General features: G+C 65.3%; 4 protein-coding genes across 4 annotated transcripts; 2 read left to right on the plus strand and 2 right to left on the minus strand.

The window, feature by feature from the left end:
• Positions 1-8,219: 8,219 nt before the first annotated feature.
• On the plus strand, positions 8,220-8,507 carry EMIHUDRAFT_47033 (hypothetical protein; the record flags this gene model as incomplete). The annotated part of the gene is made up of 1 exon (XM_005777654.1): positions 8,220-8,507. A coding segment is annotated over one exon (288 nt), but the record flags the coding sequence as incomplete, so codon positions are not given.
• Positions 8,508-10,718: 2,211 nt separating this feature from the next.
• On the plus strand, positions 10,719-11,576 carry EMIHUDRAFT_237921 (hypothetical protein; the record flags this gene model as incomplete). The annotated part of the gene is made up of 2 exons (XM_005777655.1): positions 10,719-10,762; positions 10,889-11,576. 2 exons carry the CDS (start codon positions 10,719-10,721, stop codon positions 11,574-11,576), a joined length of 732 nt encoding a protein of 243 aa, XP_005777712.1.
• Positions 11,577-11,980: 404 nt separating this feature from the next.
• On the minus strand, positions 11,981-13,506 carry EMIHUDRAFT_237922 (hypothetical protein; the record flags this gene model as incomplete). Its single annotated transcript, XM_005777656.1, has 5 exons — positions 11,981-12,076; positions 12,162-12,326; positions 12,441-12,553; positions 12,608-13,163; positions 13,339-13,506. The coding sequence occupies 5 exons, from the start codon at positions 13,504-13,506 to the stop codon at positions 11,981-11,983; spliced, it is 1,098 nt and encodes a 365-aa protein (XP_005777713.1).
• Positions 13,507-13,561: 55 nt separating this feature from the next.
• On the minus strand, positions 13,562-17,844 carry EMIHUDRAFT_237923 (hypothetical protein; the record flags this gene model as incomplete). The annotated part of the gene is made up of 12 exons (XM_005777657.1): positions 13,562-13,636; positions 13,674-14,176; positions 14,280-14,406; positions 14,827-14,893; positions 15,034-15,188; positions 15,428-15,595; positions 15,681-15,710; positions 15,905-16,078; positions 16,184-16,457; positions 16,602-16,825; positions 17,049-17,084; positions 17,275-17,844. The coding sequence occupies 12 exons, from the start codon at positions 17,842-17,844 to the stop codon at positions 13,562-13,564; spliced, it is 2,403 nt and encodes an 800-aa protein (XP_005777714.1).
• Between the last annotated feature and the right edge of the window lie 1,701 nt (positions 17,845-19,545).

Raw genomic sequence — 19,545 nt, forward strand, 5'->3', positions numbered from 1 at the left:
ACTCGTGCTGCGCGGGCCCGGCGAGCGACTAGCGAGCCAACCTGCTAGTGAAAGAAATTCCCTGTTTGCCACAATGTGGCACTCGGCGTCTCGACTCGTCTACCTTGCTCTGCACTATTTCGACCTCAAACCACAAGCGCCAGCAACGACGTGCCGCGGCTCGCCGCGCCGCTGTTGCGACCGACGACGTGCCCGACGCCGTCCCGCGGCCGCCAGGAAGAGGCCCGCGCAACCACTTCTGGGACCCGCGGCCGCCGGGAGTGCGGCGGCACAACGAGTCGAACGAATCGTACCAGCGCAGAGCGGCGCGTCTCGCGAGCGCCCGCGGCCGCCACGCCGACGCCGTCCGCGGCCGACGGTGGTCGCGAATCAACGCGGCGCGGTGCAACGAGGCCAAGTCCTTCCAGGCTCCCGCCAGCAGCGCCTCGTGGCGTGGGCTGCACGGCCCTTCGAGACGGCCCGGGGGGCGGTGAGAGAGATCTCTCCCGCCGGCATGGCGCACTATATCACCCGTAGAGGCCTCTCTATAGTCGCCTTTTGGCACCTCCTCTCTCCACGCCGCCGATTAGACCTCGCCGCATCGCATCACCGCCCCCTTCCCTGCCCCGTCGCCCTCCTGAGCCGCCGCCGTTGGCGAAAAAAATCTGTCGGATCCGACGGGTTCCGCTGTGGCTCGTCACTCCCTGACTCCCAGTCGGTGTCTCGCAGACCGGCCGGTACAAGGTGCAGCTCGCGTCCGGCACAGTGATCAAAGTGAAGGACGGCGACAAAGATTAGGAACGCGATGGCGCACAGCACGTGCGAGGACTGCGACGCGCATGCCGACGGCCTCGGATTGCTCAGCGCACATCGTGTACGCCCTGTACGGCCCTTCGCATGGCCGCCACCTCGAGGTTTGGAACCGCACGTGGCTCAGCGGCGGGGAGCGGCCAGCAGCGTCAGGGGGGGCGGGAGGTGCCGCGCGGGCGGCGGCGGCCGTGCCTGTGATGGCGCCTGGGCTGGGAGAGAGAGGCGCGGGTGTGAGAGGCGGACGCGCGGGCGGGATAGGTCAGTGAGAGCACGCACGCGGCCGCGGTCGCGTCGCGTCGTGTGGGAAGGGCGCCGGCGCAACCAAGGCGGCAGCCGAGGTAGAGTGATCGAGCGTTGGCTGGCTGTGGCGATGTGAGTTCCTTTTTTCTGCTTACGTACACAAAATGGCATCGTGTGCGCGAGCGTTTGCGGCGAAGCGCGCTCCTGACTGCCCCGTCCACACGCGCGGGGATCGCGGTCACGCACGAAACCACACCAGTCACGTGATCGCACTGATCGGCACGTGCGGAGCCGTCGGCCCTAAACTCGCACATGCGCTGTGCCGGTCCGTGCAGCGGCGCACTGCTCGGCCCGCCAGCGCGCCGCTCCTCAGGCCGGAGCCAGAGCTCGGGCTGGCGCCCGAGGAGGACTGCGCGTCCCGGCATCATCGCTTTTACCTCGCCGACCGTGGTCATGATGCCGACAGGAAGGAAGAGCGTCTCGGCCCGCGAGATGTCGGGCCCTGCTGATACGCACGACCCGCTGCGGTACCCCTTGAGGATGGCGACGCGAGCGAGATCCTAGACGGAGAACACGACGCCAGCGCCGGGATGCGCTGAGCGGGGCAGCCCTTGGAGGTCGGCGTCGGTCAGGCCGTACTCGCTGCGGGCGCGGACGATGCCGAGCTGTGCGACGCCGGCGTGAACGAGCAACAGGAGTCCGAGAAGCGCAGAGGACGATGCCATGAGCCCGCGCCGTCGTCGCCAGGCAGCGCAGCGACGAAGCGGGCGAGCCTTTGCAGATGGCGATAGTGGCGACGTCAGCGGTGTCGAGGACCAGCTGACACCTAGTGGGACGCCTGTGTGTCAGAGGAGCGCGTCGAGAGCGCGTCCACACCGCACAGGCACAAGTGTGTGCGCGTGCGGCCGAGTGGCAGCGCGCTCGCGCGCGCGCTGAGGGTGGTTGAGGTGATATTGACCACCGAGCGCTCGCGAGCAGCCGCGGGGAGGGTCCGTCCACGTTCTCTGTCCTCTAGGAGTCGCGCGGGCGGCCAGGGAGCGCGTGGGAGGTCACCGCATGCGAAGCAAAAAAATTTGGGTGCTCGCTCGCAAGCGGTGGAGGCGTGTGAAAAAGTGAGGCGTGGTCTCTACTCGCGAGGGATAGGATTCTTGCGGCTTTTTGAAGCTGGCGTTTAGGTGGTGACAGGTGTGACAGCCCCTCGCCACGGCTGCCTGGTGCCCGAGGAGAGCCCAAAAGTGCGCTGCACGTCGAGCCCCAACACCCGCCCGACCCATGCTGTGCCGCTATTGCATCGGTATCCGCCTCGATGGCCTCCCCGTACAGCGCGCCGCGGGTCCGCGCTGGACCGCGTAGCCCACACAAGTAGCCCGCGGGCGGGATGATTTTGGAGAAGTAGCCCGTTTCAGGGCGGGATGTTTTCGTACGAAATCATCCCGGTGGCGAACGGGATACTTCACGAATCATCCAGGTGGCGATCGGGATACTTCCGAAATCATCCCGGTGGCGATCGGGATACTTCTTCCCCCGCTTTTGACGGCAAGCGAGCGCTAGTGAACGCCCAGGGAACCGATATGCACACAGAAGAGCTCTACGGCGCGATTCCACACATTGCCCAGCAGCATGTCGAGCGCGAGCCGAATTTGAGGACGACAAGATGGCTGCGCAAGAAGAGATCAACGAGTTGTTTACGCTGATGGAGGACTTTCCGGCGGTGCCCGTCCCCTGCCCCTCACTCCTCGAGTCGCCCGACTCGCCCACCGACTCGGCCACCACCGTGGAGCTCTCTGCGTTTCGCCGATCGCACCACGCATACAGATAGCGACCGAGGACGGCACCTTCCGGACTGGCAGTGTTACGGAGCTCGCAACGACGCGCATCTTGGAGGGCGCGAAAGTCGTGCCCGTGGTTCAGGTCGCGCACCTCTGGCAGGAGAGCGTCTACATCGGCATCGCGCCTCGCCTCCTCAGAATGCGTGTCTTCCCGGCAGTGCAAAACGAGAACGACGGCTTCGAGGCGGCCGGCTTCTGAAGCATCGCGCCAATCAAGCTGCGTGAGCGATACACTAGGCACTCTAGAGCCGATGCCGTACATAGTAGTTAGTACAGTCACGAGTCAGCACGCTTTAAGGTTGAAATGCTTGCTGCACTCGACCTCTGCGGGCTTACCGACCGTGGATTGAGAGACCCGGTGTTGTGGGAATTGCGCTCTTTACTACTTTAAACCAAAACCGCCGCGCGCCGGAGTGGCGCGCGCCACACACACACACAAACACACACAAACACACACATGCGCGATAAACTAGAGCCACTCGAAGATGGGGCGTGCGAGCTGCTTCTCTGGTCGGATGCCCAGTTTGGAAAGGCCCCAGAGCCCGATGCCGACAGCGTCGACTGCGTCAGACTTGACTCGAAAGGGTACTTTGATGTCGAAGCGGGCCTCGATCGCAGCGCGGTAGGCGGGCTTTGTGAGAGACGAAGCGCCGAGCCCGCCCCCAGCTTCGTTCTGCGGCCAAGAGATAGGGTTGACGGCGGTGCAAGCGACTCGGGAGGCGAAGCAGACCTCTTCGACGACGGAACGGAAGCCGATGTTCTTGAGCGCGATCGAGAAGTCAAACTTGGACTTGGCGTGCGGGAAGAACGACTCGTAGAAGACGTGTTCCGCGCCAGAGACGGCCTCGGAGAGGAAGCCGCGCGCCGAGTGCAGAGCCGCGCCGGCCTCGCCCGAGCAAACGTGGACAGAGGCGGTGATCCGCTCAACCTCTCCTCCGTCGCCGATGTCGAAGCGCGCGCACCCGTACGACTCGGCCTGGTCGAGAGCGACGTAAAACGACGGTCTCGCTCGCTTCTGGGCGGCCGGAGCTGGGGGCGGCGCTGCGGACTCGAAGACAGCGGACTGGAAAGCGACCCACTCGCTCCCCTCTCGCAGATCGCGCGCCCGCGTGCTGGACCCCGGGTTGTCCTTGTTGTACTGCTTGCCGGCGCCACTCGCCTGAGTGAGGGTGACTCCTCGCGACTCGAAGTCGCGCAACGTGCGTGTGAGGTTGGAGATGAGGAAGCCAGCCTCGAACACGAGGTGGTCGACGGCGAACGAGAGGGACGAGACAGCCTCTCTCTGCGCAGACGTGGTCGTAGACCACGCGCGCGACCTCCACCCGGGCTGCTCGACGTCGAGAGGCAAGAGAGTGGACGCATAGAAGCGGAGCAGCTCCGGGAACTTCTTCGTGCGCGCGCGGTAAGCGTCCGGGCCAGGAAAGTGAGGCTGCGGAGCTGGCGGTGGGGCGGGAAGAGCAAGAGGCGCGTCCGGCGGCGGCAGCAGCAACCTCGTCGGAGGGGATGGCAACGGAGCGGGGGCAGCAAAGTCGGACCTGAAGTCCATCTGGCACGTCGCGAGTTCGCGCCTCCCAGGCGCGATAGCATTGTCGACTGTCGTAGGGCCCATCGCGACGAGACTGCGTTCGGCGTCGGTGAGCGAGTCACTAGCCAGAACGCGATCGTTCGTAGAGAAGCGGCTGGCGTGCGCGCGCAGAACTGGGTCCGTGAGGACGCGAGCTGCCTGTTCTCGCTCGATGTCGCCCAGCCCGGTCAAGTCCTTCCCGAGCGCCCCGGCGAGCTCACGAAGCCGCTCTCGCTCGGCCGCGACGCGAAGGTCTGGCGGGGCAAGCGAGTGCAGCAGCGACTCCTTGACATCGCCAAGGGACGCCTTGATGTCCAGCGTCTGGTTGTGGATTAGGCAGTTCGTCGAGGAGAGCTGTAGCTGCGCCTCGTCCGAAGCGAGAGCGTGCGGCCCGAGTCGCAAGTCCGGCCCGAGTCGCAAGTCGAACTCCTCCTCGCGGGCGATCTCGAGCCCAATCTGCACGAAATCGGCGTGTTTGAGGATAGGAGAGAGGAGGGACCGCAGCAGAGCGAACGTATCGATGAGCGGCTTGGCGTCCGCGTCGATCAGCGCGTCGTTGTTTACATGATGCGCGACTGCCACGCCTGGTACGTGGTCGCCTGCGACGTCAGCAGCGTGTGGTACGGCCGCCGACCCGGGCACGCCGGGTCGGCGGCGGAGGCGGCGGAGGTGGAGCGCTCGGTGGAGGTAGAGGTGGAAGCGGAGGCGGAGGCGGAGGTGGAGGCAGCGGAGGCTTCAAAGCGAGCCGGCACGCTCTCCGCCCGCCGTGCCGCCGCCGCCGGCCGAACCGCGCGAGAGGCAATCATGCTGTCGTTCGAGACGTCCAAGTAGTGTAGCCAGCAGACATAGTTCCAGCCGGCGAGCGCGAGGAGGTACAAAACGATGTAGGCGCACCGCATTGGCTGCGCTTCTACCGCAGCGCGAGAGAGACCGACAACGCCGAGTCGCATAAAAGAATTTAAACAAAACAACTCTCTCTCACAGCACACAGGCTCGACACAGGTGCGAACTGGCGCGTGCTAGTACTATCACCGGCACACCTAAAAGAATTCGCGGAACGTCCGGAGCCGCCTGATCCCGCACAAAGCATCCCCACACTCTCTCCTCTCCTATGACACGACTCTCCGACCTTACTTCTCCTTCCACCGCAGCTTGTTGACGCCGCGGAGGATCGTAGGAGGCTCCCCGATCCGTGCGTAGACGCGCTGCTGGAGCAGCTCCTCGATTTCGGCCTCGGACCGCTCCCTCTCCCTCTTCTCCGCCGCCGCCGCGTCGGCCTCCGCATCCTCACTGCTGATACGCGCCAGCGTCGCCGCCTCTGCCGCCGTCGGCGCCTCCGCCTGCATCCCCTCGAGCGCGCTGCGGACAGAGGGCGCGTCGGCCGCGCAGACCTTGCGGACGGTACCCGAGACGTCGATCACAAAGCAGGCCGGCTCGTCGTACAGCGGCGCGAGGCTCGACTCGACCAACATGCCGAGCAAGGACGTGGGCGCCGTCTGCACCGTCGTGCCGACCGACCCGGCGGGCGCCTCCGCGGCTCCCGGAGCCACCACCGCGACGCACGTTGTTCCAGTGGGTGCGAAGGGCGCACCTTCCACCTCAGGGGAGCCGCCGACGAAGATTGCGGCCTGCCGATCGCTGACTCCGAGCATCGACGTGAGTTCGTTTGGAAGCACGTCGCCTGCCGCGGCTCTCAGCACGGGATGCGCGGCGCGAGGCGGCAGCAGAGGTGCGGCAGGGCGAAGAGGCGCGGAGAAGGCGACGGCGGCGGAGAGGGCGGCGAAGAGCATATGTGCGCTGCCGGCTGTCGCAGGTGGGCTTGTGCAGCCGGGGTGCTGCCGGGGAGTCTCATGCGTAATTCTTTTTTCTCCTGATGAAAGAAAACAGAATTCGAGATTCCGCTCGCTAACGCGCTCTCTCACGAGCCCAACAGGCCCGAGAAGCGAGATGGATCGTCGAGAACCACGTACATTAAGAAGGCGACGGCCAGCAGGGCGGCCGCTGCCGGGTTGTCTTGAAAGAAATCCCCGAGCCGGCAGTGGATTTGCCCCATAGAACAGGTGTGAATAGACGCATTCAATGGGGAGTCACTGTGGTCAGTCAGTTTAACCCTACTCCCGCCAAGCGCCGGCCATGAACAGTCAGTGTCCTAACCCTAACCCTAACCCTAACCTAAAGAAAACCTCCAAAAAAGAAATACACAAAAAAGAAATACACCGAAAAAAGAAATACATTTTTGAAAAAAAGTGCCTGGAACCGGCGTCCTTGACCTCCCTGAGCACGCCTCACCCCTCCCCACCTTTTTTTCGGCGCGGGGAAGCCTTATGAGCCATTTTCAGTTTGCCGGATTTTTGGCCGGATTTGACCCCCCATTTCGCGTGTGTGGTGTGAGCAAAACAGTTCGAACCTCTGCGTCAGAGCACGCCGATCCTACGGTCACGCGCCGTTCACACAAAAACACAACCACGGACCCAAGACGCACAAGCTCAGACAGTCGAGAAAGGGATAGACAGCAACGACAGTCAGAAGTCAGCGATGGGTCCCAGGAAGGCGAATGCGATGACGGCCTCTAGTGTGAGCTCTAGCTAGTGAGCTCATCGCTACTATAACTATGTATATGCAGCGAGTTAGGAGCCGACCGACCGACCCTCGCGTCCGGTGCTCACCGACGGCCGGGCGGGCCACCCGCCCACGCGCCGCCTACGCGCAGCGCGTGCGCCGCAAACTCGCCCGCCGAGAGCGCCGGCCAGTCGCCATCGGCCGTCGCGAGAGGCCTGCCCGGCTGTCGCCGCGGGGCCCCCACGAACACCACGCGTCGGATGCGGTGCCGCGCGAACTCGCGCGCAAAGTGCACGCCCCACGCCCGCCGCAGCGTCGTAGCGAAGTAGGACCGTTCACACACCCCGGTCCCGAAATTGGTATAACAATAAATGTATCGCGTTTAATGAGCCAGACAAACACACGGGCTCCGGAGCTTGGAGGCGGGCTCGGCAAACATATCCGCCGCCTCGGGGGGCGACGGAGCCCCCCCCCCCCACCACCACCACCACACACACACACAAGAGACCAAAGCGAGATCACCCGAGAGCAGCTGAGCCTGCCTCTGGCCTCGCCTCCCTCTCCTTCAGGCATTCGTGGCATCCTATGGGTCGTCCGGAGTATCGACCTCTGGCTTGTCAGGCGCGGTCACTTGATGACCCCCATGAAGTACAGCGATCGCCACCTCGCTGGCCTCTCCGCAAGGCCCCCCGACCGCGTCGAACTCATCGGCGCGGGCTCTCTCGGCTACGGAGCTGACGCGGGCCCAGTACCTCGATGAGGTGACTTGGACCACTGAGAATTGGCTGGGGCTGCAGAAGCAGCGTATCTCGGTCGTTCTTCACACGGCAATCGCAGAGCAGGTTGTGAATGAGCTTGCCTGTGGCGGGGGTGGGCGGGTGCACGGACGGAGCTAAGTGCCTCGCCACCCTCGCAGGAGTCGCTTAGGCGGCTCCCGTGGTGTACCTGTGTTAGTGCCAGTGCGAGCCAGTCCCGTGCCCAGTGTTGTGCGTCGCGCTTGTAAAATTCTTCTATGTTGTGCGAGGGGCTAGGAATCCCAGTTGTAAATTCTTCTATGCCCGCCGCGAGAGAAGGGTCTCGATTCACGCATTGCACGCTAAGCGCAGAACACTGCTTTTAGTAGGCATCGCGGGATGTTTCCACGTGGACTTAACATGGCGGGCCGCTCCCGGAGCTTCTCGTCGTTTTTCGAAGGGCTCGGCTTGGATCCGCCAAAGGCCGGCAAGCGCCGCACGACTGAGCGGATGGACCCCAAGACGTTCTTTGCAAACGAGCGCACCTTCGCGCAGTGGCAGGCCGCGGGCATGCTCCTCCTCACCGTCGGCATCGCTGTCACCAAGCTCGAGGATTCATTCGACACCGACCAGCTCGGCGGCATGACCGTCATCGGCTGCTCGCTTGTGATTATGCTGTACGGCCTCGTCTCTTTCCTGCACCGGCTCAAAAAGATTAAGCGCAAGGACCCGACCGGGTATGACGACCCGCTCGGCCCCGTCGCGCTCATCTTCGTCCTCTTCGCCGCAGTTGCCCTGTACCTCCGCCGCATGTACGGCTTCAATTGGGACACTGAAGGCATGCTCACGGCCGACACGCCCTTCTTCGAGGCCTTCAAGGTGCCGCTTACCCCCCCACCCCCCCACCCCCCTCCCTCCCTTTCTCGTCTTCTCTTCACAGCTGCTGCGTCTGTGAGCAGGTCCCCCTTGCCCCATCGCACTTTGCGGACGAGGCGGCCGCCGTCAAAGTGGTGGCGAGGGCGCTGCAGGCTTCGGCCGCCGTCGCGTCGGTCACACCCCTTTCGCATGAGACAGCTTCCGAGTCCTGCCACTCACGAGTCATGGTTGTAGTGATTGGGGCCGGCATAGGTCACTCTCGCAAACGCGACCTTTGAGCTCCTGCGCCGCACGGACCTCGACACGCACCACGCGACTCCTCTCCACTCCTTCCGAGAGATTTTCAACGCCAGCGGCACGGCGGTCACGCTCACCACGCTGCTGACGGCCGCGGGAGCGCGCCGCAAGAGCCGCAGCTTCGGCTCCGGGAGCGGCAAGGGGACGCTGACAGGCCTGGCGATGAGCATCCGCGGTGGCGACTTTGCGGAGCTCGCCTCCACCGCCGCAAACTGCGTTGGACGGTCGCGGCGCAACGGCGCGAAATCACATCTGAAATGACTCAAGGTGGTACAGTGGACACCAGTTACGCATCTAGGTACGCGGCGCACTGCGACGTCAGGATCGTGCGGACCTCGCACGCGATGGCGAGGGAGCTCACGGTCACGCGCTTGCCGTACACGGCGTCGGTCACGTCGGTCCGCGGCGGCCTGAATGTGGGCACTCCATGGAGTGAGTACGTCTCATCAGCGTCATGCTCGAATGAGTAGGCTGCCGACTTGGGCTTCGTCCGACACGTCAAGCATCATCACGCCCCATTCCAGTCATCTGATCCTAAGTAGGTTGGCGATCAAACTATGTATATATACTTTTGTCTCTGGTGATGCCGCCTTTCCCTGAGAACGCACACAACGCCTCGTGTGTAATGCCCTGTGTTCCGCGAGTGCGCGTGCCCCGTCGTCCATGCTAGGACGTGTGTAACACTGACTGACTGACTGTAGGTTGGCGATCTACGCGGGTACTTTGCCCTGCCGCGCGACGTGGGCGGCAGTATGCGCGCCGCGCCCTTTCTGACCGCGCGGTGCCGCCCCCTTCAACCAGTGTCATCCACAAACCTCTGGGTTCGATTCTCAGCCCGCCCGACGCCACTGCCCTAGGTGGTCACCGCTCCTGCCCGCCCGCCCCTCCTGCTCGGACGGCGAGCGGTTGTACGTGGTGGGCGAGCACTACTATTGGAGGGTGCGGCCCACAGTCCATGTTCACATCACCGCGCATTGCGCGCGGCGCGCCTCGCCTGTTTCAATGCGTCGACCTGGCCTTAGGTGCGGCTCCCGTTCTCTCTCGCGGCGGCGCCGGAGTCTCGCCTCGTCGCGTCGCTTACCACACGGTATGACACGCCGCAGCTGGCGGTGCGGCCGGACCGGGCGCCGCGCGAGGACTCTGAGCTGTCCTTCCGGCTCGCCAGCCAGGCTCGCGCGTCATGGATCACGAATAGTAGTCGGTGTGATGAACGCATCGCCGCCCCTCCTCTTCATCGGACGCCGCCCGCCCTCGTCATCGCCGCGCCCCTCCTCAAGCCAGGGCCCCCGGCCTCGAGCTTAGAGCCATAGCGGACCGGCGACCCCCTCCCAACCTTCTCGGAACCTTCTCGGAACCCTCCCGCAGGCTCCCGACGTCACGCCCGAGGGCGGCGACCTCGCCGGCCCCTCCCTCCTCGCCGCGCGTGCGCTCTACAGCGAGCTGCGCAGCGCGCCTTGGGCAGCACCGTAAGGAGTGTGTGAGCGCTCAGCGGACAGGCGCGGTGATTTCTTTTCCTCACCTGGACCTGGCGCGCTGGCCACGACCCTGCCACGTGGTTCGGTCTACGGCCACGAGCGTGTCTCTAGACTATCTTGTGGCACGTCCACTTCGCACTTGACACTCTAAGATGCCCTCTGTAACACTATAAGAGATCTCAAACTGCTGCACACTGCATCATGCAGCATGGAACCCAAAATCAACAGTGGTCAGTGGGATCAGACTGTCAGTGCATTTTGGGGGCAAGAACAACACTTATGCCCCGTCGCAGCGCACCGCCGACGCGCGACGGCCGGCGGAGGTACAGCAGCACAGCGTAGCGAAGCGCTAGCTATGCAAGGGACCGCGGCCGCGGAACCGGCGGCGGACGGGGCTTGGTGCGCAAGCGCCGGCCACCGTCGTGCTGCACCGGGGGCGCGCAGCGGACCCTGGAATAGCTACGATCGCGCGCAACTGGAAGACGCGGTGATGGTCGCAAGGCTCGCAGGTGCGTCGCAGGTCAGGCTGATAAGGCCTGGCTACGCGACCATCGAGGTCGACCTGAAGCACGAGAAGGCCGCGGGCGACCGCGAGTCTGTGCAGGCGGCGGAGCGCTTGTTCATCGAGCGCACCGCGCCGCGGAAGAAGGAGGAGCTGACGGAGGAGCAGAAGGATGCTCGGGCCGCGGCTCGCAGGGCCAAAAAGGCCCGGCAGAAGGCGAACAGGGCGAAGAAGAAGGCTGCGGCGGCGGCTGCGAGCGAGGCCGAGCGTGCGGGCTACCCGTACGCGCAGCTGCGCGAGAACGCCATGTTCGTGATGGAGGGCCTGGAGGCTGCGACGCAGGCGGCGCGCATCCCCACCGGGTCCAACATTCAGGTCGCCTACGCGCTGCCTCCAGAGGGGGGCAGCGGGTTCGGCGACATGGTGTACGCCACGGTCCCTATGGGCTCCGTGGCGACGAAGGTCGCCCGGGACTGGCTCGCCAACGAGCTCTACGAGCCGTCCCGGCGAGGCAAAATTGATGCGGCCTGCAGGGACCGAAAGGTTGCCGACCTGATCACGGCTGCCGGCGCCTCGGCGCCGGCCGACGCCGTGTTCGGCGGCAGGTTCGCGACGGGCGAGACGCCCCGCCCGACGACCTCCGCCTTCGAGGCGGACGAGGGCGACGGCGGCGATGGCGGGGCCGAGAACATGTCCTTTGACTTATTCTAGGTCCCCACCCCTGGCCTCACCCATATCTTACCTTCTGCCCCCCCCTCCTGCGACCCCCCAGGCTAGATGGAGTAGTCAGATGTAGAGTTTGCCCCACACAGCCCCTTACCCCTTCACCCTCGCCTCGCTGCTTGGTGTTTCTGAACACGTAGTCGTCCACGCTGTGGGGGTTTGTGCGGGTCCTGTGTCTGGGAGGGAGGGAGTGGGGTGCAGGTTGCTCACCCACGGCACCGGGCCGGTGCTTGCACTTTGAATGCCGTGGGGCTCCTGCCCGTGTCCCGTGCGTGGAGATGCGAGGGTCGCCCCCCCTTGCCCCACCACTTTGTGTGTGTGGAGACGTTTACCTTACCTTACCTTAGCGAAGCGCGTGTTCGGCGTGAGGGTCGCCCCCCCCTGGCTGATTCTCACGCGTTGTCCGACACCCACGGCGCGCTGCGCAGCTCTCTGTAGAGGTCGTGCGCCGCGAGGGAGAGGGCGCCGTCCGAGTTGAGGTCGCTCACCTGAGGGGTGAGCAAGCAAGGTGAGGCGCGAGCTCCTCCACACACGCTTTTGTGGGGGCTCACAGGCTGAGCCGCCCTCGCTCACCTCGACGCCGTGGTTCTGGTTGCCTCCAATCTTGAAGGAAAGCTCGGAGTCTTCCCGCGGCGTCTGCAGCGGCAGCACCGCCAGCTGCGGCGACTCGTACTTTGTGGTGAGCGACGCGTAGAGGTAGACGGACGGCGCTTGCGCGAGCGCAAACGGCAGCTTGACCTGACGGGCACACAAGGCAGGGACGGGAAGTCTGGCTCGAAAGTCTGGCGGCGCCACACGCGCCACACGCGGGCGTGCAAGGCTACCCCCGCGTGCGCTGTGCTGCTGCTTCACCTTCCAGTAGTAAAACTCGTCGCGCACGTAGAGGCGCTCCTCGTCCTCCGTGCCGAGCAGGAAGGGCCCCGCCGGCACACGAGGCGGTAACGCGAAGTACCCCCTCAGGTCGCCTAGATCAGAAACACACCCGGAGATGCGCGTCTGTTTCTGGGCCCCCCGCACACCACACCCGCGAAGGTGGTCGCCGATCGTGGTGAGCGAGGTCGTGTGCGGCATGCCCGAGATCTTGACCGAGCGCTGCCAGCTGGTGGCGGGCAGCGGCACGCGCGGCGAGCGCGGCTGGCCAACCTCCGCCTTCTCCATGTGGAAGTTCTGCTCCACCTTGACCTCGCAGTGCGCCGCGTACCGTCCGACGCAGTTGGCGGCGGTGGCGGCGAGCTGCGCGCGCTCGGTGCCCTTGACGGAGAGAGTGAGGTCCGTGCTGCCCGTGCCCGGCGCCGAGCCGAGGTTGGCGCTCATGTAGCGCGCGCCCTTGAGGGTTAGGCGCGTGGTCAGCTTCACCTTGGAGCGGCCCTGGTTGACGACGAGGTCCTCCGCCGTGTCGAGCTCCGTCTGGCGAAAGAGCTCGAAGGTGGCGTGGGCGAGTGTGACTGACGAGACCGACGCCGAGGCCTGCATCGCCCTCGCAACCATCGCGATGGCGGCGGTCTCGTTGACGAAGTACGACGGCATCACCCCCATCTCAAACTCCTTGGAGAAGGGCGTGTCGGCCGTGTGCACCTAAGGTCAGCTCACGGAAACTTCTCCACGCGTGCACAAGGGGGCGGGGCAAGGGGGGGCAGGCAGTCCTCGCGACTCCACGTCTAAGCGACGGGAGCCGGCCCGGCACTCAAAGTGCGAGGGGCCCGGTGCGCGTGGGTGAGCGGTGTGAGCGGTGTGAGCGGTCTGTGCGCACCTCCTCGCCCGGCCACTTGAAGGTATACATCCGGAGGAGGTAGGTTCCGACTGCGCCGCAGAGGACGATGACGAGTAGAACGGGGCCGACTGGGTCGTCGTAGCCCAGCGGGTCCTTGCGCTTGATCTTCTTGAGGCGGAGGAGGAAGGTGAGGAGGCCGTACAGCATCAGCAGCAGCGCCGAGCACCTATCCACTTATGGATGATGAGTCACGAATGCACTCTCAGCGGCACAGCAGCAGCAGCGCCGAGCGCATGATCATCAGGCCGCCGCCGTCCTGCTCCGCGCCCGCCACGTCCTGTTCACAGCTGGAGGTGTGAAGAGACGCTGTTCACGGTGTGGCCGTCCATGTCCTCCATGTCGTCCTCAAGCTCGGTGATTGCGATGCCGACCGACAGGAGCAACATGCCCGCGCTCAGCCACGACGTGAAGGTGCGCTCGTTCGCGAAGAACGTCTTGGGCTCCATGCGGGCGGCGGGGCTCCGTGCGACGCGCTTGCCCGCCGTCGGGTCGCCGTCCACCATCCGGCTCCACGCGGTCTGCGTCCCCCCGGCGGAGGCGGAGCCGAGGTGGCTGAAGGAGGGGAGCGCGAAGCTCCACGAGCCGTCGAAGCTCCACGAGCGCGTGCGCCGCGGGCCTGACGGCACCGTCACCGTCTCTGACGGCGCCGACTCTGGCGGCACCGCCTGCTTGGCGGCAACGCCGCCGCCCGCCGTGACGGAGCGCGCGTTGAGCGGCGACGAGCCCGCCTTCGCCGCCGGCGCCACCGTCTTCATCCACTCGGCAGCACGTACTCGCTCACCGAAAGATAAGCGTTGCGCTGAGTCGAGGTGGCCACCTAGGCATCGACGATGGGGCTGGGCTGCGGGCGAGGAGGAGGGTGCTGACGAGGGCGCGGAGCTATAGGCGAGGAGGAGGGGGCGGACAAGGAGCCGAGGCACCGTCGGCAGCCACGTGCGCCCTGCTCTCGCTGGTGGCGCCGGCGCCGAGGAGCCCGCACTCCAGGCGCGAGAAGGAGTTGTGGCGAGACATGCTGCGAGACGAGTGCGGCGTCGAGCGGAGCGAGGCCTGGCGGACGCCGGCGAGACACAGCCGTTGTGAGGCAAGGGAGGGGGGGGGGGGGGTTGCCAAGGCAGCAATGGAGGGGGGGAGCGGGGGAGCGGGGTGCCACGGGGGAATGGGGCCCGGCAAGGGCAGCCTCTGTGTCGGGCTCGGAGTCGAGCCCGCCGCAGACGGAGGACTGGCGCGAGACTTGGCGCGAGCACCTGCTCACAGCTGCAGGCGTGAAGATACGCCGTTCACACTCACAGCTCGGCGGACCCGTCGGCGCGAGCACAGCGCTGCGAAGGCTTCGGCTTGAGGCCGGGCTGGAGCAACGCACTCAGATCTCGGCCAGATCTCGGCCAGATCTCGGCCAGATCTCGGCCAGATCTCGGCTGGATCTCGGCTGGATCTCGTCCTGTCCGCGGGCGCGGCTGCCGAGGCGACTGTCCGCTCCGTGCGGAAGGTACCGTCGCTGCGGCCACTGACGTCCTTGAGGAGGTTGGGCAGCTGCCTAAGGTGAGGCAAGGGAAACGTCTCCACACACACAAGGGGGGGCGACCCTCGCATCTCCACGCCCGGGACGCGGGCAGGAGCTGGCACGGCATTCAAAGTGCAAGCACCGGCCCGGTGCCGTGGGTGAGCAACCTGCACCCCACTCCCTCCCTCCCAGACTGCGGGTTGTGCGGCAGCTGCCTGCGCTGAGCCTCATCGAGCTCTGCCGCCGGCGCCCAGTCGCGGACTGCGGCGAGGGAGTAGCTCGCGCCCTCGAGAGGCTGGCTGGCCAGCGCCTCCTTGACGGCGGGCTCCTGTTCACAGGCTGCGCCTGTGAAGGGACGCCGTTCACAGGCTGGCTGGCCAGCGCCTCCTTGACGGCGGGCTCCTGTTCACAGGCTGCGCCTGTGAAGGGACGCCGTTCACAGGCTGGCTGGCCAGCGCCTCCTCGACGGCGGGCTCCTGTTCACAGGCTGCGCCTGTGAAGGGACGCCGTTCACAGGCTGGCTGGCCAGCGCCTCCTCGACGGCGGGCTCCTGTTCACAGGCTGCACCCGTGAAGGGACGCCGTTCACAGGCTGGCTGGCCAGCGCCTCCTCGACGGCGGGCTCCTCGAACCAGTACGGCAGCGTCTCCACCGCGCCGGTGTGCAGCGCCGCGCACCCCGTCAGGTACTTCGAGAACTTGGCCATCGGGAGGAGCAGCTCCGACGCGAGCAGCTCCTGTTCAGGACGCCCTCTTCACTGAGTGGGCGCTTGCTCCCTCCTCGGGGACGTCACGCTGCCCTCTCGCGAGCGGCTCCTCCACCCACGCTGGAGCCTCGTCCTGCAGCTTGACCTGAGGTAAGGCGCAAGGACCAAGGTCAGGTACGCTTCTCCACGCGCACGAGGTGGTGGGGCGAGGGCCAAGATAGCCTTTGCGACTCCACGTCTAGACGACGGGAGCGGGCACGGCATTCAGAGTGCGAGGCCCAGTGCGTGTGGGTGAGCGGTGTGTGTGTGTGTGTGTGTGTGTGTGTGCGTGTGCTTGACCTCCAGCACCGCGAAGGGGAAGGGGAGGATGTGGGCCGGGTCGAGCGGCTCTGACAGGTTGCGGCACCACTCGTGCACCCCTGCGGGGGCCTCCGCATCGCCGAGGGCGAGGGCCTCCTTGATCAGCGAGAGGTTGGAGTCGAGGGTGAGGCGGACGCTGTTCGAGTCAGAGGCCTGCGGAGTGAAGACGATCACTCTCTTCATGGAATGTTCACGGAATGGTCATGGAATGGTCGAGTCGGAGGCCTGGAACGCCGTGCGCTGATAGACGGTCCTCACGGCAGGGAGCAGCCCTCGCTCCGCCAGCGCCGCCTGCACCTCGGCGCCCAGCGCCACCCCCTTGTCGCGCTGCTTCTCGGAGATCGCCCCCGCGGCGAGCTGCGCGTCGAGCTGCGCGGCAACGTCGAGTGCCCGCTCCGGGTGCAGCAAGTCGCGCACAGCAGACGGCGCGATGGGGAGGCGCTGCTTGGTCGACTTCTCGCCAGAGTCCTTGGAGCGGTGCGTCTTGCGCTCGACGTAGACTGTGCCCGCCTGCTCCGGGTTAGGTGAGCGGCTATGGCCACCTCGTCTCCCCATCTCTCCCCACCTCTCCCCACCTCTCCCCACCTCTCCCCACCTCTCCCCACCTCTCCCCATCTCCCCCCACCTCTCCCCACCTCCCCCCACCTCTCCCGCCTGCTCCGGGTCGAGCCCGTACCAGCGCAGACGGAAGAGGTTCGCCCCGTCGTCGCGCGCGAGGCGCTCGTGGTACTGGCGGAAGGAGAGCGAGTCGAGGTAGAGGGAGGTGATCCACGAGAGGACCGACGTGCCCTCGTAGAACTTGGAGTAGATGGCCTGGGCGTGATGCATCAGGACCGGCGCCTCCTCCGCCGCCAGGGCGAGCGTGGGGGGCGTGCGGCCCATGATGAGGATGGAGAGGTGCTTGAGCACGCGCGCCTAGGACGAGCTCGCCCGAGATCACCCGAGATCACCCGAGGTCACTCGAGGTCACTCGAGGTCACTCGAGGTCACTCGAGGTCACTCGAGGTCACTCGAGGTCACTCGAGGTCACTCGAGGTCACTCGAGGTCACTCGAGGTCACTCGAGGTCACTCGAGGTCACTCGAGGTCATGATGAGGGCGTCGCGCGCCGTCAGTTCCGGCACGTTCTCCTTTTTGACCCAGTACTTTGTGGTGCTGCGCTCGAAGTCGCTGGGCGGCACCCACTCGATGGGCCGGCCCTGGAGGGGGGGGGGGGAGAGGGGGGGGGGGTCAGGCGGTGAAATGCGGTGGTTGGCTGGTGAGGGCCAGGGAAACGGCGGGGTGGGGTGAGGGTTGGGCCAAAGGGGGAGGGCGAAGGTGAAGGTTGGGCGAAGCTAGACTCTTCTCGACCTCGGCGTCGGTCTTGGGCGGGTTGGACGCGGCGCGGAGCGAGGCGAACCCGTCGGAGAGCATGACGATCAGCGGCTCGAGGCACACGTTGCAAAAGGGCTGCAGTGCGAGCTGCGCCACCAGCCAGCTGCCGAGCGAGGTCCGCTGCACCTTGTCGAACTTTTTGGTCGCCTTGCGGCACGCCGTCCGGCAAATCTCGACGTACTTCATCAGCTCGACGATCTGAGCGCTCGCATCCTCCGTCACCTGGGTGAGGCGGGCGAGCTCCACCGACGCGGGCTCTGCCTTGCCGGCCTCGCGCAGCACGTTGGCGAGGATGCCGACGATCACGGAGACGCGCGCGCGGACGTGGCGCGACGCCTTGTCCATCTCGGCCTGAAGCTGGCTGATGAAGCGCTCTCCTCGCTTGGCCGCCGAGCCGCCGCTGATGTGTGTGAGCAGCGACGCCGCCTCGGCTGACGGTGCCCGGTACACCTCCTCCTTCAGCCCTTCATAGTCGATGAACTCGGAGGGCGGAGTGTAGACGGCGTTCTCCTTGGCCGTCGCCACCGTCTCGCCGTAGGCCACCATGTGCTGCGAGGGTGAGGGTTATGGCGTTCTGCTTTGCTCATTTGGGCACCCGCCGTCTTTAGGCGCTGTCAGTTGTATTACGCGAGTGGACCCCAATGTGTGTGTGTGTGTGTGTGACACTCACACACACTGGACCCCAACCGTGTGTGTGTGTGTGTGTGTGTGTGTGTGTGTGTGTGTGTGTGTGTGTGTGTGTGTGTGTGTGTGTGTGTGTGTGCGTGTGTGTGTGTGTGTGTGCGTGTGTGTGTGTGTGTGTGTGTGTGTGTGTGTGTGTGTGTGTGTGTGTGTGTGTGTGTGTGTGTGTGTGTGTGTGTGTGTGTGTGTGTGTGTGTGCCGTTGCGGCTAACTTCGAAATGTGCACCTGGGATGGCTGCGCTCCCTTTGTGCTGGCTGGCTGGTACACCCTGCGGCGGCGCGGCCGGTTGAGAGGTTTTCTTTTTGTGAGAGAAAAGCCTTGGGGTGGGAACCTCTGAGAAGGTGCAGGCGTGCGAGGGCGCTATCTGCGTCGTGCGGGGCTGCTGGCTGGGAGCTCACTTGTGTTGTAAGGCTGCTGTTTTCTCAGGGCGCGGGGGGTCGCGCAGTGCGTGAGCCGCGCGGGCGTGTGTGAGTGTATTAGCTTTCCAGTTGATCCTTATCGGACTGGTGAGTTCCCTCTCGCTGTCAGTGTGACGTCCAGGCAGTCATTGGCAGCGGTGCTACACACCCTACGCCTTCATTCGTTTTCTCCAAGTAGGAAAGAAATTTTGTGTCTCGTCATCATGTTTTTCTTTTTTTGCTTATGGCAGTAAAAAGAAACGGAACTGTGTGCGACAGGCGCGGGCTCGGTCGATATCCAATACTTCGACTCACATGTTCACTGCTGCGGTGTGTGCCCGGGAAGGCGCGGCGGCGGGATGGATTGAGAAGGTCTCAGAGAGACTGCAGGCGTGCAGAGGCGCGCGTTGCAGTGTCTCTGATTGGGCTGCTGGCGGTGTGAGCGCGAGACGGCGTGGTGAGGCGAGGGGCAGGCTGTTGTTGCGGGGTGCGGGCAGCATCGTCGAGCGCAGTGCGTGTGGTGCTGTATGCTGTGTGTGCAGGCAGGCTGGCAGTCTGTGCTGTAGACCGGAACGGATGAGCGCGCGCGCGCGCGCGCGCGCGCGTGCGGGCGTGCGTGCGCGGCTTGCGCGGTGCAGGACCTGCGTCGTACTCGCGGCGCGTCCTGGTACTGCCGCTTGTGAGATGCCAGAAGCAGTGTGCAGAGCCTGCACAGGGCGCAAAAAGGCGAGGTAGTGCTGGTGAGGTGTGCTGCGGTGCGCGCGTCGCGGCGTGAGTGGACGAGCGGCTGGCTCTGGTAGTGCGAGGGGCGCGCAGCTGGTGCGGGCGGCGCGGGACGGCCATGGGGCGCCAGCACAGGGCAGACGCACATGGCACAGCTCTGAAATGGCGCTGCGCGTGTTTGCGTGCGCGCGGGGACGTACGCGCAGTTTTCACGCGGTGTGCGTGGAGAAGGGCATGAGGGGCGCCGGCCGGCTTGTTGGGCCAAAAGCGTCGAAAATGTCCCAAAAAGCGTGTCTCGAGTTTGTTGCAGCTCCGCAGCCTGCGTGCGCTGCCGGGACGCACCGCTTGCTGGATCTGTGCACTCCCTGGGTCCCAGGGAGTGCACAGATCCAACAGGAGTGAGTAGGCTCGACGCCGTACTCGAGATGGAGCTGCAGAAAGTAC

This window comes from Emiliania huxleyi, assembly GCF_000372725.1.
Source record: "Emiliania huxleyi CCMP1516 unplaced genomic scaffold EMIHUscaffold_259, whole genome shotgun sequence".
NCBI lineage: Eukaryota > Haptophyta > Isochrysidales > Noelaerhabdaceae > Emiliania > Emiliania huxleyi.